The following is a 24,818-nucleotide window of genomic DNA, read 5'->3' as shown; positions in this document are numbered from 1 at the left end:
ACGAGTCTGGCCAGAAATTTGCCCGAGACCGGCAAGACCTCCTAAGTTTCTAGTGCTGGAACAGTTAAAACAGCTTAAAAACATTGGTTCACTAAATGGGGTTCTATTTGTGAAATACACATTTGTGTTTAACCTTTATATTTTAAAATGCAGCATACTAAATTTGAAAAAAAGAGGCTTGTTTTTATATGTGTTGGACTTTTGGTGGGGCGCTAGAAGTCCTGAAAAAGTTTGGGAACCACTGCACTAGGTATTGCAATAGACAATTGTATTCCAACCAAAATTACTTAATTGCGGATTGTGCTTTGCAGCCTCATCTGTCTAATTGGAAACTGAAAATTTTAAGAACATTGCAGCCACTGGTGCCATGGTCAGGAAGGTGCAGCGTGTATGTTGGAGGTTTGTTTTGGGATATATGCCAGTACGCCAGGGAAGAAAGTTGCCAATATGCTTGCTAAAAACGGAAGTGTAACCCTAGCCAATGCTGCATGATTGACACAGACACACGTACTTTACGATTGATGCCTGGCGATCGTCACAAACACACGTGCTTTACGATCTATATAGCCGATGCCCAATGATCAACACTGATGCGCGCTCTTTGCGATCAAAGTGGCCGATGCCTAATGATCGACACAAGCGCATGCAATTTACGATCGTTGTTATACTGTGCAATGTTATAATGTGTTATGTTGTTATACTGTGCAATGTCATAATGTGGTATGTTATAATGTGCTATGTTGTTATACTGTGCTATGTTATGATGTGTATGTTGTTACACTATGCAATGTTATAATGTGGTATGTTGTTATACAGTGCTATGTTATAATGTGGTATGTTATGTTGTTATACTGTGCTATGTTATGTGTTATATTATTTTGCTATACTGTGCTATCTTATGATGTATTATGTTATGTTGATATACTTTGCTATGTTATAGGTATGTGTTATGCTGTTAGACTGTGTCATCTTATGATGTGTTATTTCATTTTGTTATACTGTGCTATGTTATGATTCATTATAATTTTTGTTATGTGTGTTGTATTGCTTCGTGTTGTGACATGTTGTATTATGTTTTATGTCTTATGGTATGCTATGATGTGTTAGAATGTGTTGTGCTATGTTATGCTGCCATAATTTTTCTGTTGTGTTATGTAGTCTGATGATGTATTGGGTTTTGTTATATTGTGTTACAATGTGCTGTGTTATTTTATGTTATTATGTGTTGTGTAATATTATCATATATGGTGTTATAATGGGCTACAATGTGTTGTGCTATGATCTACCTACTATATTGTCATGCAATATTTTGTTCTGTTATTTGTGTTATAATGTGTTCTATAATGTAAAACATAACATTACACATTGTAATACAACATAACAACCAGACCTTACACAATAAACTCAACATTATGATGCAACAAAATACATAATAATTCATTAAAATGCATTTGAATGATTTTGAACAGATTTGAACTCATTAAAACACACTAGGATGCATTAGAACACATTAGAGCATGTTAAAACACACTACAGTGCATTACGTATAACGCAACAGAAACCATGAGAATGCATTAGGACACAATAAAAACTATTAGAATGCATTATAACACATTATAACGCACTAGATCGCTTTAGAAGGCATTAGATAGCATTAGAAGGCACTAGATCGCATTAGAAGGCACTAGATTGCAATAGAAGGCACTAGATCGCATTAGAAGGCACTAGATCGCATTAGAAGGCACTAGATTGCATTAGAAGGCACTAGATTGCATTAGAAGGCACTAGATTGCATTAGAAGGCACTAGATTGCATTAGAAGGCACTAGATTGCATTAGAAGGCACTAGATTGCATTAGAAGGCACTAGTTCGCATTAGGAGGCACTAGATCGCTTTAGAAGGCACTAGATTGCATTAGAAGGCACATGATCGTAATAGAACGCACTTGATTGCATTAGAAGGCACTAGATCGCATTAGAAGGCACTAGATCATAATAGAACGCACTAGATCATAATAGAACGCACTAGATCGTAATACAACGCACTAGATCGCATTAGAAGGCACTAGATCATAATAGAATGCACTAGATCGTAATAGAACGCACTAGATCGCATTAGAAGGCACTAGATCATAATAGAATGCACTAGATCGTAATAGAACGCACTAGATCGCATTAGAAGGCACTAAATCATAATAGAATGCACTAGATTGTAATAGATTGCACTAGATCACATAAGAAGGCCCTAAATTGCCTTAAAACGCATTAGTATGCACCAAAATGCTCAAAACCAGACGAGGGCGTACGTCGGGAGTCGGGACAAGCCAGATCACCCAGATGCGGACGTACGCCAAGACAAGCCAGATGCGGATCGTATGCGGATGCTAGCCAGATCACCCAGATGCAGACGTACATTGAGACAAGCCAGATGCGGACATACGCCAGGCGTGTGCGCCAATAACGTTATTTTAGCTCTTAGTACGCCACGTTGTATGCCAGTAAAAGGGCTTGGAGCCTTGTTTACGCCGGATTAATCCATGGAAAACGGCACCATCCTGAGTATGGCACTGGTGTACCTCCTGTTTTAATATTTCAAATTACCAAAGATTTTCAAATATCTAAAATGCAATTATTTCAATCTCAATAACTATATCATATGTGTTGGCAATGGCAAGATCTCCAGTCCTGACTTCTGAAGGCATTAATTTTGCTGTTGATGTGTCACCAAAAATCTTCTGTACTCTGATAAGTGAATAGGCTAAGTGATAACCATGATGGTGATGCTTTGCTGATCTACTCATACTACCGTAGTCAAAGCCTTCAAAATTAAAGGACTCAAAAATAAACTTGAAGACGAGTCTAAAAAACTCTCTGCTTTGTAGTTTGCACTTTGCACTATCATCACTATGGTCACTACTCACTTCTGACTTCCATTTAGTCATTTACTATTTAGTTGAAAACTTAAACATAACAGGCAGGCCAGTATGGCAGATTCGCAATATTGAAAGAAAAACATTTAGGTAGAATAGAAGTGTCGGCACTGAAGAAATAGGCCCATGGAACGTTGCCGATTCTTGAATTTTTCGTGACTTGATTCACATTCACAAGGACAAGGGATCCGACCTTTGCCCTTTGGAACCCGATCTTTCCATTTAAATCAAAATTGTTAAAAGAATTATAATATAGAGGATAAGGCTCAACCAACGATTTGCCATTGCCTGCTACGGTTAAAATATTCACAACACTGTAATTAAAAACCGATTTGCAGTTCATCCATAGTCGGTAGTTCGTTGACTAGCCTGTGAGGTCATCTTTAAGGTCTTGCTCGTTTAAAGCGCGCTATTTAAATGCACGTCTCAATGTTGTGCCAACAGTTGTTTACAATTTCCCTGCAAAAGTTTTACCCTAAATAAACCTGATTTAATCAATGGATTGCTATTAGGGAAATTAGGAGTCGAGTTCATAATGTTTTTGGTGCTTGAAGATCTCATGCTTAAATTAGATATCATATGAGATCTATCCTCAGATTCCATTCTCAAATTTTCATCAATATGACAATCGTGTTCTATGCATAAGATCATACATGACAGCTTCTCTGGATATGATTCGCTATACTGAGAATTTTTTCCTAATATAAATGATATTGATAAATGAAATTTTGTTTATAAGGAAAAAAGGATCGACTACGTGCATCTTGTCTTCCGAAAATCTTGGGGTAATTTATGTCAATCAGTTGGTTTTGACTCGCTAGAGCCAGCGTTGCCAGATGGTATATTTCTATACCAGATTTCACAAATCTGGTATTTTCAGACGGTGTCTGGTATGAACATTTTAGATCTGGTATATTTGCCCTAATCTGGTATTTTTCTGGTATTTTCCGACTTACTGCAAATTTACTGCATTAAGTTCCCCTCTAAAGTTTGAATTTCCTCCAACGTAGGCGTGAATTATATAGATTACCTTCAGAGTGGCGCGACTAGTGGTTTCCCGCCATTTTTGGAACCGCAAGTTTACCGCTTGATAAAATAACCCCAATTTAATTGTTAGCATTTAACAGAAGTGCTTAGTGCAATATGAGCATGAGAGTGATGATCTTCGATTGATTACTGATCAATGATGAACTGATGATATGGCCTAGGACGAGTGAGGATGTCGAATCGATCTCTGCGACGCAAGCTCCACCATTTTTGTTTGGTGGTTTTGAATTCTAGAGTGCCACTTATTGGAGTGCCACTTGAATTCTGGGGTGCCATTCAACATTTCACTGATCTTGACAATTATCATCCATTCAGGAACTGGCTGCCTACTGCATCACTTGTCTACTTTGACCTGTCTCCAAAGCATTCGTGGTGCAAGTGTTTTTACAAGTCACCTATTTGAAAAACAAGCAACGGAATAAAATTTCAACTACGGTACTGGAGTCCCTTATTCGGACCAAAAGCTATCTGCCCAACCGCAACAAGTGATCACACCCGAAATGTTAGATTAATGCATTATGCAAGCATGTACGTAAATAAGCAAAATGAAGATGACCTGTTTCCGTGGCTTGCTCATGTTGAGCGAAGAAGAAAAAGTGCCACAATGACACTGATAAAAAAGGAAAAAGTGTCAATGTAATCAAACACAGGAAAAGAAAAGTGTCAAAATGTTCCAAACAGAGGGGGAAAAAATATAGCTTGTTCAATTTGGCTAATTATCGTCAAGCCAGATAACTGCACAGTACATAAGGTAATTTTTTTCTAACCAACGTTTCTGACGAATAGTTTTATAAAATTTTGAGGTATTAGTCTTTTTTTGAACGATAGAATTTCTGGTATATTTCTGGTATTTTGAGCTAGGCAATCTGGTATTCTCGCCAAGAGAAAACCTGGCAACACTGGCTAGAGCGACATTCAATGCAGTCAACGATGAAGTGTCACGTTGTAAGTGTGTAGTTGTAGCTGGAGTCATTTGGCTCCTATGCCGGCACTCACCCGCATAGTGACAAACCACAGAATTTTTAGAATCCGTTCATTTTTATCTTCCTCTTCTACTCAAGATTAAACCAATTTCTTATGTATGATAATGCTAGCAGCCTAGCATCTATTATACTTTACTGCTCTTAGTGCTCTACTTATAGTTATAGTATTATAAGTATAGGACTTGAAAAAAATGAACTTGAGGAAGAGACAGTAAAATAGTCTCTGCTATGACTACTGTCTACTGTCACTAATCACACTATGACTACTATTGCGTGGTAACTCTGTTTTTTTAGCCTGTTCCTGCATTAGAATAGAAGTGTCGGCGCTGAAGAAATAGGCCCATGGCCTGTTGCCGATTCTTGAACTTTTCGTGACTTGATTCACAAGGGATCCGGCCTTTGGAATCCGATCTTTCCATAGCTGACGATTGATTGAGATAGCTGCTGGACTTATTGCCTGGTCCGTAATTTGCTAGGCATTTTAAGACTGAACATATGCTCCTTCACATTGATAACATCATAACAAGTAGCCTTCACATTGATAACATCATAACAAGTAGCACTCACATTGATAACATCATATAATGGTAGCCCTCACATTGATAAAAAAAGACACACACAAAGAAACAAAGAGATTTTATAACTGTAAATATATTGAATTCTGTTTTATAATAGTTTATTTATGATATGTTTTGACTTTAGCTAATCAAGAAGTAAAGTAAATATTTAATGATAAGATGAATGGTTTTATATGGTGAGGACACTAAATCCTCAACATTTCTTGAGGCACTTGACTGAAAAATGGTGCCATTAGGGCACAATTGATATTCTCCATAGTGATTTATGCTATAATGTTCTCCTTAGTCAGTTCTGCTGTACTGTTGTCCTTAGTCAGTTCTGCTGAAATGTTCTCCTTAGTCAGTTCTGCTGAAATGTTCTCTAAAGTGAGTTCTGCTGTAATGTTCTCCTTAGTCAGTTCTGCTGTAATGTTCTCCTTAGTCAGTTCTGCTGTAATGTTCTCCTTAGTCAGTTCTGCTGTAATGTTCTCTTTAGTCAGTTCTGCTGTAATGTTCTCCTTAGTCAGTTCTAATGTAATTTTCTCCTTAGTCAGTTCTGCTGTAATGTTCTCCTTAGTCAGTTCTAATGTAATTTTCTCCTTAGTCAGTTCTAATGTAATATTCTTCACAGATCTTCAACTTCTGGTGCATTAGTAAGTATCACAGAGTTCAATCCGCAAATTCCCTTACTGCCAGAAATTTAATATACCTAGTTTTTGACCTCAAGATAGAGACCTCAATATATAGTATTTTTATATCTTTCATGTTAATATTATGCAAATAGTTATCTTATAATTTGTTGATTTCTTTAATTTTTGAAGAGAGCCCTGTAAGTATTTGAATATTTGCATGTTCTATGTCAAAGCAAATAGTAAACTCACAATTTGTGTCATCGTTGTGGAGGCTTTACTTCCTCAATTAATCTAATCATGACATCTCAGTACATTAAATATTTAAATTATTTGCCCGCAGATATTTTTTCCATTATTAGAGATTTTTGCATTAAATTCAGATGAAAGTGAAGTGAAAGCAGCCTAATGTGTAGTTATTTGCCTAAGATCTTCCTAATGTACTGTTGATAAAAGAGATCATAGATGTGAAGTTGTCCAAGGATGGGAGTGATAGTTTTTCTTCACAGACGCCGTAGAGCGTTTCTTCTGCGCGTGTTTGCCGTTCTGATGGTCGTTGGCATCATGTGCCTCTGGTTGAGATCTGATACAAAACTTGATGAAAGTGATGATAAAATTCTGCTTCCCGCCCGTGCGGTTCCAGCTGGCACAAATGACGGTCCCGCTAGGTTAGTTCCCGACAATGTCAACAATAAGGGCTTCGGTAATCCTGAAGAGGTTGTGCTTAAAGTACCGGACAATAATTTGGATTTCAGAGATGATAAACTCCACAAGTCGGATGCTGCCCTTGGTATGGGCGTTGTGCCAGGAGACGACGCAGAAGCTGAACAGCGAGCAAGAGCTCTGGCGATGTTCGCTGCTGATGACGCAAAAATTGTGCCTGGTCTGGGCGAGCGAGGCAAAGCTGTTCACATGAAAGGAGAAGAAGGAATACTTGCTGATGAAAGCGTCAAAGTGGACGCCTTCAACCGCATTCTCAGTGACAAAATCGCATACAACAGAAGCGTGCCCGACTCCAGAGACCCCTTGTAAGTGATGAATTAATTGCAGTACAACAACACATAAACTTATCACCTTAATTTGTATTTTATTATTCGTTAATAACCCAGGAAATGGATGCAAACTTCTTTATTTTATATATCTGTATGAATGTTTCTGTGGCAGTATCTAAATTTTATCGAAAAATCACAAAATCTAACTTCTGTTCAGAAGTGTGTATGCTATTTCCAAATTATTATTATTTAATTAGTTGATTAGGCAAATACTTCCAGGTGTGTAATATTAGCGGAACATCTCACTGTCAAGTGTAGTTGCATTATTTGAGTTAGTTTCGTCGCATACGATGTAAAATAATTTGCGTGGTTATCTTTTGGGTGCATCCGTGCGCCTTCATGCATTGCTGCTGTGGCTGTGAGCTAACAGAGATGCATCTCTTGGCACGTTATCAGAATTGCTTAGGTCCCCGGTACACGGGGTCCCCTAGGTACACGAGGCGGCCTAGGTACATGGGGCGGCCTAGGTACACGGGGTCTGGGGCGGCCTAGGTACACGGGGCAGCCTAGGTACACGGGGCGGCCTAGGTACACGGGGCGACCTAGGTACACGGGGCGGCCTAGGTACACGGGGCGACCTAGGTACACGGGGCGACCTAGGTAGTAGGTACACTGGGCGACCTAGGTACACGGGGCGACCTACGTAGACGTGATTAGCTTGAGAAGCCACCAGTGATTGACTGACGATATTTTTTATCGTATGGCTTCAGATTCTTAATTTCATTGTATATTTGAAAATAATCAGGTGCCTATTGGTTTTAATCGACTGCGCATTTCACAATATTTGATGACTATTTCCTACTCAAATTCCGTGTACCAAAAACTTTAATATTATGTTTATATTCGTAATTTCTCTATTTTCCCTTAACAAACCTTAAAAAATATATATATATATTGCCTTCTTCGGTGGATCGATAAGAATAAACGGGCAGATGTGAACTCTTGTACATTAGATTTGACTCGCCTGTGTAAAGGATGCATATCAGTACAAGGTTCTCATCTGCTCGGTTACACCGTAGTTGTGAAGATGAAGACATGGACTTGTCGCTCGGTGTGTCGCACAGGTGTTGCGGTCATCAATAGGCATAGTTATTTTTTATCATTTTTTAGTGGCGCCTTTGAAGTGTAAATGCCAGTTCGCCGCACACCTGCACCTGTGATGTGCAGGTGTGCGTTTTTTATGGTCCAGTGTATCGTTATCTCTGCTTCTAGCATCCACGTTATGCACGACAATATTCGCTGGTGTAGGAAGTTCAAACCGACCATGTCGCTGTGTTCTATAGACTGATAATGGCTAAGCTTCAATGAGGGAATTTGCAACTGAGGCTGAGGTTGAAAAGGCTGGAGCTTCGTGGTGCAAGGTTGAGGAGGCTGGAGCTTCGTGGTGCAAGGTTGAGGAGGCTGGAGCTTCGTGGTGCAAGGTTGAGGAGGCTGGAGCTTCGTGGTGCAAGGTTGAGGAGGCTGGAGCTTCGTTGTGCAAGGTGGAGGAGGCTGGAGCTCCATGGTGTAAGATGCGGGAAACTGGAGTTCCCGCATTGCATAAGCTCTCCATAGGCTCATCGCACCGTAGCGCGAACGTCATGCACGCGGTGGCAGATTGCGTAACTGCGTGCATTTCCTACCTCTTCTTCTCCCTTGTTCTTCGTCAGGCTACAGAGACTGCATGGGTACCCTCATGTTATGTTGGTGCGGCTGTTGTTTTCATGTTGGCTGCATGTTGACTCTGGTGCTCTATGTTGTTGCGACTGTTGTTATCATGTTTACTCAGACTTACTATGTTACTGCGACTGTACATTTCGTGTTTACGGCATTAGCGATGATACCATTTTGACCTGACAGCATAGATAATTTTTTGCTATGGTGCTAGTGTGGCTTTTTGCGTTGCCCTGTTCGAAATAACTTTTGTTCAAATTCTCCACCGCCTCGGTACACGTACAAGTGTATCGATGAGGCTTATCGAAGATTGATCAGTCACACTGCAGTCCAAATTGGAGATTATCTTTGAAAGTGTTTTGCGAATGGACGTTTTTTGCTAGTACTGCGAAATGTCGGTATATAAATACAGTCTATTTATAGATTTTAGCAATGACTCGTCTGACACTAAGTGTGTATCGAAACCCATAGCTCAAGAATAAATTTCAACGGACTCAAGTACGTATTTAATAGATTTAGTTCCGCTGCCTACACTAATTTTGAATATTTACTGCCTTTCGCTGCTTCTTGATTTTTTCCCTTACTTCAGTGGTCGCACTCGATCGATCGCGCGTTAGTGTTTTGTTTCTGCTCCGTGACCGGAGCAGAAATAAAGAGCGACCATACCAGTTCCTAGCAGGCAAGACTTGCGGCATCGTATATGTAATATACCTATGTGGTATATCTATGTAGTATATATATCTTGGTGTCAGCCTCGTTATGCTATGTTGGCCTGTTGCCGATTCTTGACCGTCCTGCCACATTGCCGAATTTAAACTGAAAGTTCACAATTAGTATCGGTTTTCGAACCACCAACTCGCTGCTGCAATCTGATTGATCTTATCTACTCGGCCATCCGAGCTTAAAGTAATTCCTATTTAATAGTGTAAAGCTATTATCACAATAATAAATCTCATATTGAAGAATGAAATTTATCGTATAATTATCATTATTTTCCAGATTATTTGCTTATCGTGAAGATGAATTATTATTTAATATTTATCACGTAGAACGCGTTACCTCTAACGTTAACCTCTATGTGTCTGGAAATGTTTTGAAAGCCAAGTTTCCAATATCGCTGCTCATGAGATGAGGGTCAGTAGTAAAAGTAGCCCCCGCTGGAGGAAGCCTCTAGCATCGTTCGTGCGATTAAACACGCATCAATATTTTTTCTTCTGATAATTTATTAACGTCTTGGGCGTAATTCGTGTTAACGCAGGAGACAAGTCAGTGCAAATACTGAGCACTAGCTGTCTTCCAAACGAGGTATTCGGATCTGAAACTATGCATCTACGTCGTTTCGTAGAAACAAAATTCTACCTGTCATACATCTATATACTCTATGAGTAATTAGGCGTATCTGGTATTGAAATCGTTAACACCAAAATTCTGAGCTTTAATAGAGTTTATGAGATAGCTGTAGGGCTTGCCTTATAATGCAGATATCGCTACCTCTCGACCAGGAGTACGACGTGACCGCTTCATCATGCGGGAGGCGATGTTATGTTAAAGCATTAATGTACGTGGCTGGTAATAATCATTAGCGAGGTAACTGAAAACATTAACAGAACTGTGTCATGAGTGAGTTGTTGTCTGGGCATATATTACACGCGTCTGGTAATCTTTATCGTGGTAAATGAAATGAAAGCAGTACTGTAGAGTATTTTGTTGAGCGAGTAGGTGATGAAGTCTATCGCTACGCGTGCCGCCAGAGCAGCCGTTGACCTCGCTATATGACAGCGCCTCGGCGCGCGTGACATCTCAGCGTACGGCGCACGCTGCAGCTAAGATGCTGGCCTCTGTGTTCTCTACTTGCTTACGTCTTGCAGGGCATGTATGTCATCATTAGATGTAGTTGATAGAAAATTAATTTACTGGATGTTTTAATGAGGAGAAGAAGCATTTCACTGTAAGCACTTTGACTACCATACATTCGAATTTGACGAAACAATCCGATGCATTGAATTCTAAATGTTGTATTGTTGGGCTTTAGGCTGCGCAGGAAAAATTTGTGTGGAGTACTTTCTCATTGACGTAGATAATTTTTGTTTCTTTTGTTTGGCCGAATACTCAAGTTACTGTTTTTTTTTCAGCGGGTGGAATTTTGATGGAAATCTGGCAACCAGATTGTATTATACTTTATAATAATGCCATGTTTTTCTTATCATGAACACGACAATTTTCATCAACGCCTCATGAGTCTAGCGCTGATGTTGAAAACAACTTCCGCTCTTGGTGGTAGTACGAAAAACAAACTCCGGAAGAAATAATGCCTATAGGTTATCGATTTTGCTCCAACATTTGTGCTCTATATCGCAGTTTCCACCTTTGTGTATACTCATCCGACGCGGGTGTAACAACAGAAATATCAGAAATCTACTGTAATATGTATTTGAGTTCAGTCCAATTATCATTTGTTGGCACAAATTTGTTGGTTATTTAACTATACAGATGTTCGCTCTTAGAAAAAATGGTTCAGTTCAACGGCTGATCGCATCCAACCCGATGCGACGAGTTACGCTGTCCGTATGCTCTTATTTTTTAGCGACCAAGATTCGTTTTTCTCGGCAATTACACGTTCACATACGAGGCGACTTCTGTACATCGTGCCATAAGATCTCATGTTGACCTAAACCATATGTTTTGTCAAAATTTTCGTTCTTGATAACATTGTCCGTATATACTAATGTCGAGGTAGCATATTTTCCTCATCTGCTCACTCTCGAAAGTAGCGAAAATTTTCACGTTTTTTCCAAAGTAATTAAAGATTGTCCTTTTTACCAGCAAAGCTGCCCTATTTATGAGAGACCTGGATAGAAGATGGGCGCCATATGCGACGTGTGCATGAGCATAACCTCCTTTCCCGCTGTCTCCAGCAGCGCTTTAGCGCATGACACTCGTTAACGGCTGCGTGCATGCACGCCGCGTTCGTGCTCACGGGTCTCCACGCTGCTGGTGTCGCTGAATTACCAGCCTTAGCTCTTATAGTCATGCTACCACGGCAAATTATTCCCTTCTGACACCTCGATCTAATTCCGCTAGTTGAAGCGCTTGAGCTCAGTCTCGTTTTCATCAAGGTCTTCCAGTTTGATGAGAAATGGGTCACTGGAAGACGGAGTTTTGATGGTAGCAATATCAAGCACGATACCTGCAGGGAGTTTGAAGTCTTCTCCGGGCTAAGGATTATAATTTAATGGCATTGTGGTAGCGTCACAGTTACATTTATAGTTCTACCCACATGTTTTATGGCTGGCGTCTTAGAACTGCGCAGGTATCATCACATGTTTGGAGGAATTCTTGTCAAATCGTGTTCATTTATTTCATTATTTCTAATTTGTGATATGGTAACCTCGATGGCTTGATGAAGTGCTCTACAAGCTTGATAGAGTGCTATAGGTTCCTCATTAGCGAAAATATGGCAAGTACCATATATTCGCCGTGCTCTGAGCATATATGGTGTCTGTGTTCACACTCAACCCGTTTGTTGTAAATTTAAAGAGCATTTCCATTGAAAAACAAGGTCAGTTCTCGAATGCAATATCAAATTCTTGGTTGTTTTTAGAATCAATAATGAAGAAGTTCTGCATTGCTATGTAAATTTTGGAAATCATGTCAGAAAAGTTGAAAATAATTTTGATAAGTATCGGCCTTTGTTACTAGCACTATACAGCTACAGAGAGAGAGACGTATATATGGCATATGCTTAGCTTGTGTGTGTTTCTCTCTCAGAAACATCGTGGCGGTCAGAAACAACACAGTGACCGGGCGGTCGTGCGACGGTGCAAAACAAATGGCCAACTCTTGTAGGCCCAGTTCGCGGGTCTTAATATTTTCTTCTGCTGCTGTGAATCCATTTTTCAATTAGCGGTATCTGTTATTTGTCCTTCCTTTCACAGTTTTTTTTGCTATTATCCACAATTGGATAATGCCGTGTCTCCTACCGTATCTTGCATCATGTATCAAGTACCACTCTCGATGTTGTATGGTCATGGAGTCTGTCAAAACCGCTCTTATCGCCGTCCAGATTCACCAATAAATATTTTTTCGTTTAAGCATTTCCTAAGTCGTTTAGCAAATAAATATTGATTTAACTGCATAATTGCATCTAAGAGACATTGTCGCTGGCAGCAGTTGGTGCGGGAACGAGCCACGCAGGCAAAGGAGTCGAGAGAAACCGTAGGGAAAGTCTTCGATGATATGGGACAGCGGTGACCGCGTGCCGTGAAGTGACGCTGCCGCGGCTCGTGGCAATATCGCTGCTACAGTCGTGTTTTTATTAATTCTCTAGATATCCACTCAAATGCGCGGCAAATATTTTGAAAATGCTACACATATTGTGATGAATTCTGAATAATACTTAACTCTTTGCAATAGCATTTTTGTGAATGGTTATTTGGGTGCAGAAATTCTGTGGATCGCACTGCATGCTGCAGCTGTGAGTGGGAACTTGAGATCGGAGGTGCGGCCTGTAAGGCGGTCGATCATACGTGCGTGAGGAGGTTGTGATTAGCTCGCTGTTGCTGTGGCCATTACTGTAACTTGTGTGAAGAACACGCTGCACTTCCGGCGGCTTCGTGGGTTCACTCTTGTGTAGGCTACATGAATTGAATAGTGCCTAGTTTAATTTATGTGGTCAAGACAAAAATTGGCCGTCCATAAATTTGCGGATTTTGTCTAACCTGAAGGTATTTGACTCGTAAAATTGGCTAAAATTATCTGTAAATTACTTATCATGAGAACTTCAGTTTAATCAAGCCGCCTAATCCAGCTAGGTTTTTCAAGATCCGTTTTTGATTTGACAATTTTCTCGATTGCCGCTGCGTAGTGCTAACATTCAAAGTTATATAAATTAATTAATACTATTCCTATTGTAGCGATAATTAATATTTATTATTTATCTTCAGTTGAGTTGGGCATTGCGGATACGAATCTTCAAGTTTATGTTCAACGTTCATACATTCAAGTTCAAATCCTGATGCGTATTACGGTACATATTAAATTAACGAATCTATAACACTCTCTATCCAGAATCTGAATTTTACTTAAATTTTTATTACTCCCGAGAGAACTATAAATGTTTGGATTATTTTCTGATAAAAAAGATTTTACAATCGTCTTCATGAAGTTTTCGTCGAATCGTTCAACAGTAAGCGACCTGTCGCTAAAACACGGGAAAGACTTTCTTACGGTGATTCTTTCGAAGATTAGTATGGGAAACTTTCAACAAAACTATTCTCTGTGTTACAGATGTGCCCGAGTGACGTACAGTTCACAGCTTCCCAGCGCCTCGGTGATAATTATTTTCAACAACGAGGCTTGGTCGCCGCTCATCAGGACGATACACTCGGTCATCAACAGGTCGCCTAAGCAGCATCTGCACGAGATACTCCTAGTCGACGACTTCTCCGACCGAGGTGAGGCTACTGGCGTTGGTTGGATTATTGTCCTTATAGCAGCCATGATCATTTTGAGACCTGCCGTTCCATTCTGTGATCTGGAAAGTGTGAAATATTATGTATGATCCGACTAATAGAAAGTAAATTGAAATTTGGCCATTGTATTTTAGGTACGAAAGCTTCCGGAGTAAGGAAAATCGACCATATTATCACTTAAATTATGCGAGCCCCAAAATACGTAGTTTCTTGGTCGTTTTGGAGGTACTAATTATATAGTGTCCGGACCAGTGTGCCAGTGAGATCTCCCCATCACTTCCGTCCGAGTTTCAGGTTAATGTAAACTGCATGACTGTTAACAAGTAAAGGTCAACTTACATTATGACAAGCCTAGTACTATGTATCTTCAAATGAACACTTGTGTTCCTAGGGAAATTTTGGTGTGTCTGTTTCTCCTTCATACGTTGTGTTAAATTTGCTTACGACTGATCGCAAGCTCTTTTTTTTTGTGCATCATTTTTAAAACGATAGGCCAAGTGAATAATGATGTACCTTCTAATTTGCTTTTTGTTGATGAGGTTCCCAGTTTCTGAGAAGGATTTGTCCAAGAAGAGTTTAACTTCAAAAGCGCCTTTTCGTGCAGTTTGCGTCTAGCACTTCATAAAATGATATGTGCCATTTTTTTTACAAATTTGGTATCTCAAAGTGATTTTATAAGCAAGAGCAATCTGTTTTCCGTTCTTTGTGATAAGTTCTCCGCTCTCGCCTTATATGCCTTGAGAGAACGCGAGCGTGAAAGTTAAGAATGCGGCCTTAGTTATATTTAATGGCTGTACCTGGAGCACCAACGCAGCAATGTAAGTTAGAAATCCAGTCGATAGTGACGACGTGTCAGCTACGAAACTTCAGTTTCCTCGAGGTTTAAATTTTTCATTTTTCTTAGTGTCGTCTTTCCATCATTTTAGTTAAGCTATTCTTTTTACCATGCATATTTATGCTTGATAGTTCGAAGTGTTTGCTGAAATTTATCAGCAAAGTTTATTCTCTGATCTTGACCTCGAAACCACGGATATCTCACGGATCAATGACCAAAAAGATGCTCCAGACGTGATTCTTTGCGTTATGTTAGCACTTTAACTAAGAGTTTGTGTCACGGATTAACCCTACAGTGTTCGCGTGGATTACATACCGGTATGTCGTCCACGACAGTCGACCGTTACGAAACCGAACGAAAAGGTGACCAATTTGGTCAATTTTTACATGCGATCCTAGCAGGGTTATAACCAGAAATATACCCTTGATATGATCCATTATGCACATGCTTATATGTGGAACATACAATATTCCATATATTATAACAGAGTAATCATGTTGTCACAGAGGAGCTTGGCGAGAAGCTGGAGCTGTACATCAAGTACCGCCTGCCACCGGACCTATAGGCTGTGGTGATACAGTTTCGAATGGTAAAGAGAATGATTAGAGCTAATGGGCTGTGGTCTTTGCGGGCTCTCACGGGTCCGTTCAGACGCGCATATTATAACAGAGTAATCATGTTGTCACAGAGGAGCTTGGCGAGAAGCTGGAGCTGTACATCAAGTACCGCCTGCCACCGGACCTGGTGCGCGTAGTGCGTCTGCCGCACCGCCACGGCCTCATACGCGCGCGTCTCGCGGGGGCCAAAGCTGCTACTGGAGACGTGCTCATCTTCCTTGACTCGCATTGTGAGGCTAATGAGAAATGGTGAGTCGGGCACGAGTACTATTATTGTGTCTCATTGTGAGGCCAACGAGAAATGGTGAGTCGGGCACGAGTACTATTATTGTGTCTCATTGTGAGACCAACGAGAAATGGTGAGTCGGGCACGAGTACTATTATTGTGTCGCATTGTGAAGGTATAGTGAAATGTTGAGTCAAGCTGTGAGAATCATTATTGAGTCTCATTGTGAAGCTATGGTGAAAAGGTGAGTCAAGCATCGTGAGAATCATAATTGAGTTTCATTGTCAGGCCAACGTGAACTGGTGAGCCTGGGACTGCGAATTTCATTGTACGATTGATTTGCTGCGAATTCATAGCCTTAGATCTGGTTCGAAAACTTGTTCCAGCACTTATAACAATTAAAAATTCGTAACAAGTTGCACTGAAAGTCTATTAATTTCCTTTCTTTCACCTAATTTTATTCTTGTATATTTTTATAATATTCGTGAATTCTCTGTTACTTTACGTCACTGATTATGTGACCGACTTAATTTCTGAACATCACTTCTCCGAAGTCCTAATATCATCAGTTTGTATAAATCTCAAGTTCACAAGGAATTGAAATGCAGAAAAAACGCCAAGCAAATTCACCATATCGATATTGAATATTGAAAGTAAAATCAAACGATCAATTTCCTCGAATGGAGTTCACTTTGACTGTTTGTTGTACATGACATCGGCGCTGAGCTGTGTGTGTGTGTGCAGGATGGAGCCCATGCTGCAGCGCATCAAGGAGAGCCGCACGGCCGTCCTCGTGCCCATCATTGATGTCATCGACGACAAGACGCTCGAGTACTACGCTGGCAACGGCCGCTACTTCCAGGTGCCTGGTATATCAGGCTTAATTGTTGTGCTCAGGACAACCTTACGCAGGATAGTTGTTGGGAATACAGCAAGTCTGTGGCAACGGCCGCTACTTCCAGGTGCCTGATCTTGGTCTGTCTTCCAAACTTCATTGCAATTTTCAACGCCAATTTCCAATTATTACACATTCTGCTTATAAATTTTTGAGTTTGATTTTGCATCTTGAAGAATCAACTCCTTAACATCTTGAAATAGTGATGTTTCGCGACCAATGCTGGTTGTCACCATTAGCATTCCAATTCTCATAGAGGTCCATCTGACACTCATGCTTTTTGACGATTTTTCAAATTGCTGCCGCAGGTTGATACCCTAAACAATTGTTTTTTTCCTATTGTCGTTTCTGTGTTAAGATTTCAATTTATTTTTACGTTTTTGTTTATCCAGTTCTCAAACTTCTGTATTATAAATTTTCAAGTTTTATTTAAAAAATTGATGGTTATAAGGCAAGAATCCAGGCAAAAGTTCCCTGAATGTAACCCTGAGTTGTCTTGCAGGTTGGGGGCTTCACGTGGTCAGGCCACTTCACTTGGATCGAAGTCACTCCTGAGGAGGAGAGACGCAGGGGCAACCCCGTGGGCCCCACCCGGTGAGTTGGGTGCTTAGGTTCAATAGCCAATCGATAGTAGTAATTGTTAGGATTTATTATTTTGCTTCTATTTACCTATGTATACACAGAGAGGCGAATTTCCTGACTCAGCAACACACTAACACCTTCGGCATTTCCCTCGCTTACTTTCCACCCTCTAAAACTTCCACTCGTTTTCAGCCTCATAAACCCATATCAAACTTCCACACCCTCACATACCTTCAGTTCACCTTCCCCTCTCACTCAATCTTTCTCCCTCAGCCAATGTTTCCCCTCACCTAGCCTTTCCACCTCTCACCTATCCTCTCCACCTCTCACCTAGCCTCTCCGCCTCTCACCTATCCTCTCCACCTCTCACCTAGCCTCTCCACCTCTCACCTAGCCTCCCTACCTCTCACCTTACTCTCCTCACATTTCTTCTTACACTGGCCGCCCCTCCAAACCTCCCTCTCCCCCTCTAAGTCCCCCTCTTCCCGTCACTTATTTACTCCTCCCTCCTGCTGCAGGTCCCCGACGATGGCTGGGGGGCTGTTCGCGATGGACCGGCAGTTCTTCTGGGACGTGGGTGGCTACGACGAGGGCATGGACGTGTGGGGCGGCGAGAACCTCGAGATGAGCTTCAGGGTGCGTCGCTCTTCTCTATTATCATCATTATTATCATTTTCATTGCTATTATTTTCCTTATCACGAATTATTTTCTTGCTTTAAACTCTAAACTGCTCGTCTTGGCGCCTCGTATTTGAAGGTTGCCCCTTGATCGCCGGAAGCTTGATTTAATAATTTATTCATTACTTTTTTTATGTATTTATCTTATCTTTACTTCTTCAACATATGTTGAGGAAGAGAGTAGTTGTTTTCCAATAACTGTTCTTTACGTATTTCAGTTCGGTTATGAGTTCAGTAACGCTCATAACATGAAATAATGTAGGTATATTTTACTACTAACGTCTAACTGTATATATTATTTATTATTTGCTTCTTAATATCGTTGTTGTACGAATACTAGTTCTTTGATGCGTGAATAACAAATGTGTGCTAATGCATCATATTTCCAAAGTACATTTAAATAAAGATTTGTTTGTTTCCAGGTTTGGATGTGCGGCGGAACTCTGGAAACAATGCCATGTTCGCGCGTGGGCCACATCTTCAGGTCCTTCCATCCTTACACCTTCCCTGGGAATAAAGATACGCACGGCCTCAACACCGCCAGGCTCGCCGAGGTCTGGATGGACGACTACAAGAGGCTCTTCTACATGAACAGACCAGAGCTGCAGGTCTGTAGTCTTCTACATCAACAGACCAGAGCTGCAGGTCTGTAGACTTCTACATGAGCAGACCAGAGCTGCAGGTCTGTAGTCTTCTACATTGTAGACTCTTCTACATCAACAGACCAGAGCTGCAGGTCTGTAGACTCTTCTAAATCAACAGACCAGAGCTGCAGGTCTGTAGACTCTTCTACATCTACAGACCAGAGCTGCATACCTCACTCCCATGTTAACTTGGAGTTGTTATGCAGGATCTACTCGATTTCAGTTCGCAATTCCGGTGTTCGCACCGAGTTCAATTTTTCGCTTGATCTGATTCCATAAGATCTCAATATAATAATTAGTCAGTCTAAAAAGAATATCTAAGAATACTAAACAAATTTACACTGATGATTTCTTTTATTTCACTCAAAGATTCAACCACCACAAAAGTAGACCATCGAATTTATTATCGTCATCAGATTTACAAAATTTGCCACTGTCTTTTCCATCTTCTGCCATCGTGAAGTTCTATTTTGGATTGCAAGAAGAGCTACTGGCGGTATACTAGCTAAGAAAACGCATTGTACACGAAAATCTATAGTTCACTAAGACATTTCGAGAGACTAAAATATCTAACATAAAATAGATCTTAAAAACTCTAAAATGCAAACAAATGAAATCTCACAACCTGGATACCGGTATTCGGTATCCATAAGGACAATATAGGTTCCTGTAACAGTGTTTTTTTTATTGAAATTTGTATGTCAATTGGGGATGAGTTGTTGAATTTAAGGCGATGTCAACATCTCGAGCATAGTTCGTAAATGATCGTGGCTTGTTATGCCGTCATAAAATGTGTTTTCCTAAATTAAAATCAGTAATACCTACAATTTCATCAAGTGAATAGCTTCAATGACGGAATAAATTTTTTATTTAAATTCACTACTCAAATCTTAAAGTGGTCTTAGTGAAATAATCCATCTTCAAATCCTATTTTATCTTATAGTGGCTTTAGTTAAATTGTAATCACTTATGTTCAAATCCTATTTTATCCTATAGTGGCCTTAGTCAAATTGTAATCATTTATGTTCAAATCCAATTAGAAGATAATTATTTTATTTACAGACGGCAGATTATGGCGACGTCTCTCCCCGACGCGCGCTGCGTGAACGTCTGCAGTGTCGCTCGTTCCGCTGGTATCTCGAGAACGTTTACCCTGAGAAGTTCGTGCTGGACGAACAGAGCTTCGCTTACGGCAGGGTGAGAATTCCAGCCTTATATTTTTTAGAAGGCTGTACATGAACAGACAGTGTACATGATCATAGCTTTTTAGAGAGTACACAGTACATAATTTGTTTTTTGTTCTGAACAACTTTGGAAAATTATCATGCTAAGTCTTGCCGCCCTGTTTCTTTTTATTTTTTTTTCTTGAAACCTTGTCGAATTGTCACGCAAATTGTTGCCCCCACCCCCCATTTGTTTTTTGTAACCGTAGCAAAGTTTTATGTCAAGTATTGATACCTTGAGTTCTGGTCACCTATGCAAATTGTGACGTCATGTGTTGGGTTCGTCATTTTTCTTGCTAATCTGCGCAGATTTTGTCATATTTAATATAATACAGCATATACTGCTTGATGTTGACCGGTGCAGTTGTACAATTGAGCTGCAAGCGTCTCAGATCGAGATGATGCTATTGCTAGTTTCTATTTTTTTTATCACGGTGCATGTTCGTCACCAACTTTTTTTGGCTACAATTTGAAAAAGTACATAATTTTAAGTATATATAATATTTTGTTTGCTTTTTCGTGGAATTATATATCTAATTTTGTCGCATATTTGTTTGATTTTTAAATATCTCCTTGAATATTCGGAGGTATAACCTACAAACTAATTCATGTACATTGTTGTTGACGTGATGTGCTGCTTTGGTTTGACTTGCTTTTTCTGTGCGACGTTGAAGCTTGATTTGTTATATCTTCTGCGACAAAACTTTTAACCCGTACCGTTTTTTTGTGTGTACATAATGCTGACCTTATCGCTTGCTTGCATGCCAATTAATCTACCATCATTCTGAACGATGAACTAAATCGGTTTTACTAAACTAAATCAGATTTAGTTTAGTTTAACCCATCTAAATCTTACGAACAATGTGAAGGTCGCCAAAAACTGACTGTAGTTAGCCTCTACGCATACAACTTTTTAATGAGGCGTATCTGCCCTTCTATTATTGACATGAACTGAGCGGACTTAGAATAACGATATATTGACTTGAGACTAACCTAGAACTTGTGTAGGTTCACAACCTGTTGTCTTCGACGTGTTTGGACACCTTGGAGCAAGAAAACCTCGACGGCGACCCCTATTATTTAGGACTGTTTGACTGCCTCACGTCGCCCCTCAGGGCTCAGGTAGCTACTGACGACCACGCCTGCAATACTAACTCGACCAATCGCCGACTTGAGTTTTGCTTATACACGGGGACAGTAGTGGCGGCCAGTACTATATTCAAATGCTCTCACTAACTATCATGCTACTGGCCTGCTGTAAATGGTTAGTGTGTACTTCTTTGGCCACTGGCGATATATGTACACGAGGCCAAAAGCGCGGTAAAAAGTGTCGGTTTGCATTTGTGAGTTGCACTGGCCGCTTCTAGTGGCCTCGTTTAGAAGCCCCTTCAATGAAAAACTGCGCCTGGCTTCTTCCATCAGTGACGGGAGTGTAATAACTGATCGTACCAACACTGACCACAGCGCAACAATGACAGAGGTAGTATTCCTAAATCTCTTTCCTACGAGATATTGAACTATCCGACGATGATTCAGACTGACAAGCATCTCTGGACAGGTATAAATAAGACAAGCATCTCTGTACAGGTAAATATAAGCATGTATGACACATGAACTGACCTCTCTGTATAGGCATAAGCATGCCTGACTCGTAATTTCTCCTCGACGGAGTTCCTGGCTACGTCTTCCTTCTGACTGCTCATCCCGATGCTTGTATTGTTTTGACTGACGCTTATGGACTCTCATTATTCTACTAACAAAAAATACGGAATGTTCTTTGTTACGAAATTTCCGATAAAATGAGATCCGGAATATACGGAAAACGGAACCAACAATGTACCGTTCAGAAAACTGATTAATACTCGCCTTCTCGACTGCTCACTCAAGGCTTTGCTCACGCTAAAGAGGGATCTTCGTTGTTCAAAATGCATGTTCTCGCCTCACGCTAAACTCTGATCTGCTTTCGGATTTTTTTATGGAATTTTAGGAATATAAATGGACCGGAAATTTTGGTATGAATTTTTTAGCGAATGCTACAAATAACAATCACTGTGAGTACAAGGGTTCTCCTGTTTTTCTCCAAATTGTTTTCAGTCGGCTTCTTGTTATTTATGCCCTAAAGCTTTCCCACTAAAGTTCTCTTGAATATCTTGGAAGGGAAAATTAAAATTTGGTTTCATGAAAAATTCACGCCTATTACAAAGAATTGATCATTCTTGGGTCTTTCTCACTTAGTAATGAGACTCGTTTCTCTCTTTATACTCTGATGCTCTTATATGCATGCCGTAGTAGTATTCCTCTGCATTTAGTCTCACAATGACTTGTGCTGCAGCTGCGCAACAACGGCACTCGTCCCCACCTCTGCCTCGACACTCTGCAGGCCGACGAGAAAAGACCCTACGACATAGGCTTGTACAATTGCCACGACTTCGAGGCCTCTTCGCAAGTAAGTCTCGGGGCCTGAGAAACCATACGACATAGGCTTGTACAATTGCCACGACTTCGAGGCCTCTTCTCTATCGCATCTTTGACCTTACTATCGCATCTTTGACATTACTATCGCATCTTTGACCTTACTATCGCATCTTTGACCTTACTATCGCATCTTTGATCTTACTATCGCATCTTCTATCTTACTATTGCATCTTCTATCGTACTATCGCATCTTCTACCTCACTATCGCTACTTCGACCTAGATTACTTCGTTGGCTCTTTTTTCACACAAACCGCCCTAATTTCCTTAAACGGAATCACACTTCTTGATTTTCGTGAAACAAATTGATGAACTTGTCTCTCATTCCAATGGCAGCGAAAAAAAAGTATGAACGCGACCGAAATGGTTTTATGAATGTGACAAAAAATGGCCGCATTGGAGCTACACGAACGCATCTAACGATCGTTCCAGGAGATCACTAATTATTGTGTCTCTTTGTTGTCACTGGTTTGTTCTTCGCTGCCCTAGGCTCCTCAAGAGTCTGCATTCATACAATTCTTAAATTTTGCTAATCTTTGGCAAGCAAAATGTTGGAACTGCCATTCTTGCTATCAGCATCTAAAATAAAAAGTTTTATCCAATTTCTATGCAATTTGGATTCCAATTTACCATCTGCATTTATTGCGGAAACCCAATAGCTATGATGAATGTAATGTTTACCCTCCCTTTTTTGTACTTTATCTGTCAGTGGAGCATGTACCCCAAAGACACTCGAGCTGCGAATTGAACTTACCCATTACTTATTATACTTATACTGAGTACTTGAACTGAGTACTCATATAAGTACTGAGTTCTCATAGAAATATTGAGTACTCAGTACTTATAATGAGTACTCAGTACCTTACTGAGTACTTATTAAACGTGAGCACAAAATATGCATGTTTAGCAGGCACTAACAGCGTTGACGCTCCCACAGAGCGGCCACCTCATGCACAAAGCCACGAACCTCTGCCTGGACACGGCGGGCGGCTCTGCCATGGCGCTGGCGCAGGCGCAGGAGTGCCGCGCCGTGGCGTCCCAGCAGTGGTGGTTTGAACACTACAACGCGGCGCGGTGATGACGTGTCTCTGCCAGCAGTGGTGGTTTGAACACTACAACGCTGCGCAGTGATGACGTGTCTCTGCCAGCAGTGGTGGTTTGAACACTACAACGCTGCGCAGTGATGACGTGTCTCTGCCAGCAGTGGTGGTTTGAACACTACAACGCGTTTCACGCACATCTTCTGAGTTCATTGTCGTAGTAGACTCATGATGAATTGATGATGTAATATATATTATTTAATTTATTCAGGTGGAAGTATCTGCCCGGTCCGCATTTAATTTTGGGTTGCCACAATATGAGACTGATTTCCAGCTCTGACGTTGCACTGACGTATTGGGCAGCTCTTCTGTTGGGATGTGATGATCGAGAAATCGGAGTTATTCAAATACTTAATTAGTGCTGCAATTTGACGTTAATGTTTTCTTAGTTCTTTTTGTTGAAGCCATTGCCAAAACATGGCTCATGCCTCACAGTTACAGGGCATGTGGCTGTACATTTCAGTCATCTCTAGAAAATATCACCGGTATCTCCAGCCTAATTATTTAATTTTGTGATGAAAAATAGTTGCGTTCTTCCTGTGATTGAACTCAATATTAAGTTAAGAACTTACTAATGCAAAGTAGATGGACAAAATTCTACGATATGTTCCGTTAAGAAGGCTACTCCTTTGACTCGCTTTCCGTTTGAACTTAAATATTACTGGTCAAGTTTAGTTTTCATTAAAAGATTGATTAGATTCTTCATGGCTGACTCTAAATACTTAGAATCTTAGACACGTAATGGGTTTGATAAACTATACTCGAGATGATTTGAATGTGAGAAACGAAAGTGTTTGGTTTTATGGTTATTTCTAAATGCCGGGTGGGGTGATGACGAAGGATAGTTGCACCTTATTCTAGGCTTTTATTATATTATCATGACGAGAAGTAGTCCTTTAAAAATAAGTATTTATTTTAACTAAGTTTTCGTAAATGTTCTCGAGTTGCTTGTCAACTTGACAGGTTGACTTCTCGGGATGACTTGTGATTTTCGTGTTACTTGTATTCCGTGATTAATTCAAATTTTTTTGTTGATTAATTGTCTATCTAAGAATCATTTTTGTAATTACTAGATGTTAGTATCAGACTAATGTCTTGAATGATTAACAACCACATATTTGTGATTAAGTTGCAACTGTTGTTTTAGTTCGGAGAAAACACAGTTCAACTACTACTGACTGCTCAGCTGCTAACCTTAATCATCATTGTTGATCAGAGATTTCT

The 24,818-nt window shown here is 40.3% G+C and overlaps 1 protein-coding gene across 1 annotated transcript; it reads left to right on the top strand.

Moving 5' to 3' along the window:
* The first annotated feature begins 6,493 nt into the window (after nucleotides 1-6,493).
* On the top strand, nucleotides 6,494-23,572 carry LOC108676823 (polypeptide N-acetylgalactosaminyltransferase 1). The gene is made up of 10 exons (XM_018164963.2): nucleotides 6,494-7,173; nucleotides 14,137-14,303; nucleotides 15,845-16,022; nucleotides 16,744-16,861; nucleotides 17,397-17,488; nucleotides 17,995-18,112; nucleotides 18,577-18,762; nucleotides 19,861-19,995; nucleotides 22,354-22,467; nucleotides 23,432-23,572. Exons 1-10 carry the CDS (start codon nucleotides 6,629-6,631, stop codon nucleotides 23,570-23,572), a joined length of 1,794 nt encoding a protein of 597 aa, XP_018020452.1. The 5' UTR covers nucleotides 6,494-6,628.
* Nucleotides 23,573-24,818: the final 1,246 nt, after the last annotated feature.

The sequence above is a fragment of the Hyalella azteca genome, unplaced genomic scaffold (genome assembly GCF_000764305.2).
Source record: "Hyalella azteca isolate HAZT.00-mixed unplaced genomic scaffold, Hazt_2.0.2 contig17687, whole genome shotgun sequence".
NCBI lineage: Eukaryota > Metazoa > Arthropoda > Malacostraca > Amphipoda > Hyalellidae > Hyalella > Hyalella azteca.
Note: the sequence above shows the minus strand (reverse complement) of the source record. Positions and strands in the feature narration are given on the sequence as shown.

Excerpts from the sequence above, each read along its gene's own strand:
- LOC108676823 (XM_018164963.2), top strand. The coding sequence starts at position 6,629 with ATGGGAGTGATAGTTTTTCTTCACAGACGCCGTAGAGCGTTTCTTCTG. Across the intron at positions 18,113-18,576 it reads ACCTCGAGATGAGCTTCAGG|GTTTGGATGTGCGGCGGAAC; the intron begins GTGCGTCGCTCT and ends GTTTGTTTCCAG. Across the intron at positions 18,763-19,860 it reads TGAACAGACCAGAGCTGCAG|ACGGCAGATTATGGCGACGT; the intron begins GTCTGTAGTCTT and ends TTTTATTTACAG.